General features: G+C 49.3%; 2 protein-coding genes across 2 annotated transcripts; one reads left to right on the forward strand and one right to left on the reverse strand.

Annotated features, from left to right (window-relative positions):
- Nucleotides 1-840: 840 nt before the first annotated feature.
- PPTG_20381 (hypothetical protein) lies at nt 841-1,525 on the forward strand (the record flags this gene model as incomplete). The annotated part of the gene is made up of 1 exon (XM_008919173.1): nt 841-1,525. A coding segment is annotated over one exon (561 nt), but the record flags the coding sequence as incomplete, so codon positions are not given.
- Nucleotides 1,526-1,798: 273 nt separating this feature from the next.
- PPTG_20382 (hypothetical protein) lies at nt 1,799-3,101 on the reverse strand (the record flags this gene model as incomplete). The annotated part of the gene is made up of 1 exon (XM_008919174.1): nt 1,799-3,101. A coding segment is annotated over one exon (1,253 nt), but the record flags the coding sequence as incomplete, so codon positions are not given.
- Between the last annotated feature and the right edge of the window lie 106 nt (nt 3,102-3,207).

Below are 3,207 nucleotides of genomic sequence, written 5' to 3' on the forward strand. Positions count from 1 at the left end.
TGTACATTCGAAGATCATATTATCAGTCAAGTGACCGGTTGTGGTAACGATAGCTCTGTGCGTACGATTGACTTTGCGTGGAAGTCACCGAATCCTGGAGGCGTATCGCTGCCAAACGACTGCGACGGTGGCGTGTCTACTCTCCCTGAAACAATTGCCACAAGCCGGTCCTGTGACTGGATCTTTGAGAATCGACGCACGTGGACAGCTTGGATTGATGAAAAGCCTGCGTGCGACTCGAGTTTTTATCATTACTCGGTTTCAGAGTGTGCTTCCGATTCTCTCCGCACGGTTGAGTACTTTTGGAAGCTCCCAAACGCCTCCCACCCTCAATATTCTGCAGAATGCTCGGGTGGAGACAGTCTACCTGAAAGCCTCACAGTTGATTGCGAGTACATGCCGACGTCCTCACCGTCGTTTGCTGCTATGACAGTGTTCGCTGCCATCGTCACAGCGCTACTCGTTGCTGCCATCTTACTCGTGGTCAAGAACCGCAACGCTCCTATCATCCGACGCTCGCAATACGAAATGCTACTGCTCATGATCTTTGGTGGGTTCTTCATCACCGGAGCAGCTGTAGCTTATGCTGGAAAACCTACCAGAACACTTTGCGGACTTCGCCCTGTCCTGGTTTGTATGGGTTTTACTACGATATTCGGCGCTCTTGTCATCAAATCTCTACGCGTCTACCGCGTTTTCATGAGAGCTGCCATGAAGCGAGTCAAGGTGACACTGTTGAAGATTCTCAAGATCCTCTCCATTTTTTATATAGGAGATATCGTCATATTTGTGGCCTGGTTCGCTGCTGATTTCCCGGAACCGACCATCACAACGAAAGATGCGACGGAATTTCGAGGTACCGTCGACAGAATCTCCTGCAGCTCGTCAAGCTTCATCTTCACGGCGCTGCTAATCTTCTGGAAGGCTATTCTGCTCATGTTGGGACTGTACTTGTCCTTCCTCATCCGCAACGTGTCGGTGGATTTTCAGGAGTCTCCGTGGATTTTCGGTTCGGTGGTGGTTGTCCTTGTCGGTTGCCTCGTCCTCATGCCGATGTCGTATATGGTCGACATGCGCGCGTCAACTTACTACGTGTTTCTCGCGTGCTGTCTGCTCATCTGCACGGTTTTGATCATGTGTCTGATGCTCGCGCCGAAGCTTTTCCGTCTGAAAGAAGCTGCGTCTTCAGCTTCGAGTGGGGCTAGTGGAACTCGCAGCACAGTGAGTAGGAACAGTTTGGCTGGAGGGAAGCCCCTTGCTGACATTTCAGAAACGGATAATGGTGTTTCGAGTGACGTGTCTCGGAAGTTATCACAGTATCAAGTAAGGCCACTAGGCATCGCTACGATCGACAAGAGAAACTCTTCAGCAGGGGACAATGGGACCAGCACGACAAATTGAACCTACAGGGCCATTCGAATCACCTTGTTAACCTGAATTTTTTATCATTCTGAGGCTGGTGGAACTTTGGAGTGCAGATACGCTCCTTTCAGCCATATTTGATGCGTTTCTCAGTGTTGCTTCACATAGTAGGAATGCCAACGTGAAAATGCAAATCTGGTAAGGTTATCAGCAGTTTTTTTTTACTAGATGCATTTTTACAGAACAGGTTAAGCTAAGCTCGTGACAATTGGTTTGCGCAACGGAACATTCATAGATTAGAATAATTGTTCTCGTAAGAAGGCACGTTCCGAGAACGACCAATAGTTCCACAATTCCGAGAAATGTTTCACTGTCAGCTCTGCGATCAAACTCCTGGAGGAATAACACATATATGTCATCCCCTTCATCTGCTTGTGTTGAAAATCTGAATGTAACACATTAAGAGTTGCATTATCCTGAAGAGGCCTAATTGTTGTTCCTATTGCTGTTGTTATCAAGTGGTCTCACTTGGTATTGTGATAACTTGCGAGGTACGTCGCGGGAGGCATCGTTTTCTGTTTCAGTCCCGTCCGTAGATAGAGGTTTCGGTCCGACCATACTGTTTCTGCTGTGGGCAGCAGTAGCCCCACTCGAAGCTGAAGACGCAGCTTCTTTCAGACGGAAAAGCTTCGGCGCGAGCATCAGACACATGATCAAAACCGTGCAGATGAGCAGACAGCACGCGAGAAACACGTAGTAAGTTGACGCGCGCATGTCGACCATATACGACATCGGCATGAGGACGAGGCAACCGACAAGGACAACCACCACCGAACCGAAAATCCACGGAGACTCCTGAAAATCCACCGACACGTTGCGGATGAGGAAGGACAAGTACAGTCCCAACATGAGCAGAATAGCCTTCCAGAAGATTAGCAGCGCCGTGAAGATGAAGCTTGACGAGCTGCAGGAGATTCTGTCGACGGTACCTCGAAATTCCGTCGCATCTTTCGTTGTGATGGTCGGTTCCGGGAAATCAGCAGCGAACCAGGCCACAAATATGACGATATCTCCTATATAAAAAATGGAGAGGATCTTGAGAATCTTCAACAGTGTCACCTTGACTCGCTTCATGGCAGCTCTCATGAAAACGCGGTAGACGCGTAGAGATTTGATGACAAGAGCGCCGAATATCGTAGTAAAACCCATACAAACCAGGACAGGGCGAAGTCCGCAAAGTGTTCTGGTAGGTTTTCCAGCATAAGCTACAGCTGCTCCGGTGATGAAGAACCCACCAAAGATCATGAGCAGTAGCATTTCGTATTGCGAGCGTCGGATGATAGGAGCGTTGCGGTTCTTGACCACGAGTAAGATGGCAGCAACGAGTAGCGCTGTGACGATGGCAGCGAACACTGTCATAGCAGCAAACGACGGTGAGGACGTCGGCATGTACTCGCAATCAACTGTGAGGCTTTCAGGTAGACTGTCTCCACCCGAGCATTCTGCAGAATATTGAGGGTGGGAGGCGTTTGGGAGCTTCCAAAAGTACTCAACCGTGCGGAGAGAATCGGAAGCACACTCTGAAACCGAGTAATGATAAAAACTCGAGTCGCACGCAGGCTTTTCATCAATCCAAGCTGTCCACGTGCGTCGATTCTCAAAGATCCAGTCACAGGACCGGCTTGTGGCAATTGTTTCAGGGAGAGTAGACACGCCACCGTCGCAGTCGTTTGGCAGCGATACGCCTCCAGGATTCGGTGACTTCCACGCAAAGTCAATCGTACGCACAGAGCTATCGTTACCACAACCGGTCACTTGACTGATAATATGATCTTCGAATGTACA

This window comes from Phytophthora parasitica (assembly GCF_000247585.1).
Source record: "Phytophthora parasitica INRA-310 unplaced genomic scaffold supercont2.550, whole genome shotgun sequence".
Classification (NCBI taxonomy): Eukaryota; Oomycota; class Peronosporomycetes; order Peronosporales; family Peronosporaceae; genus Phytophthora; species Phytophthora nicotianae.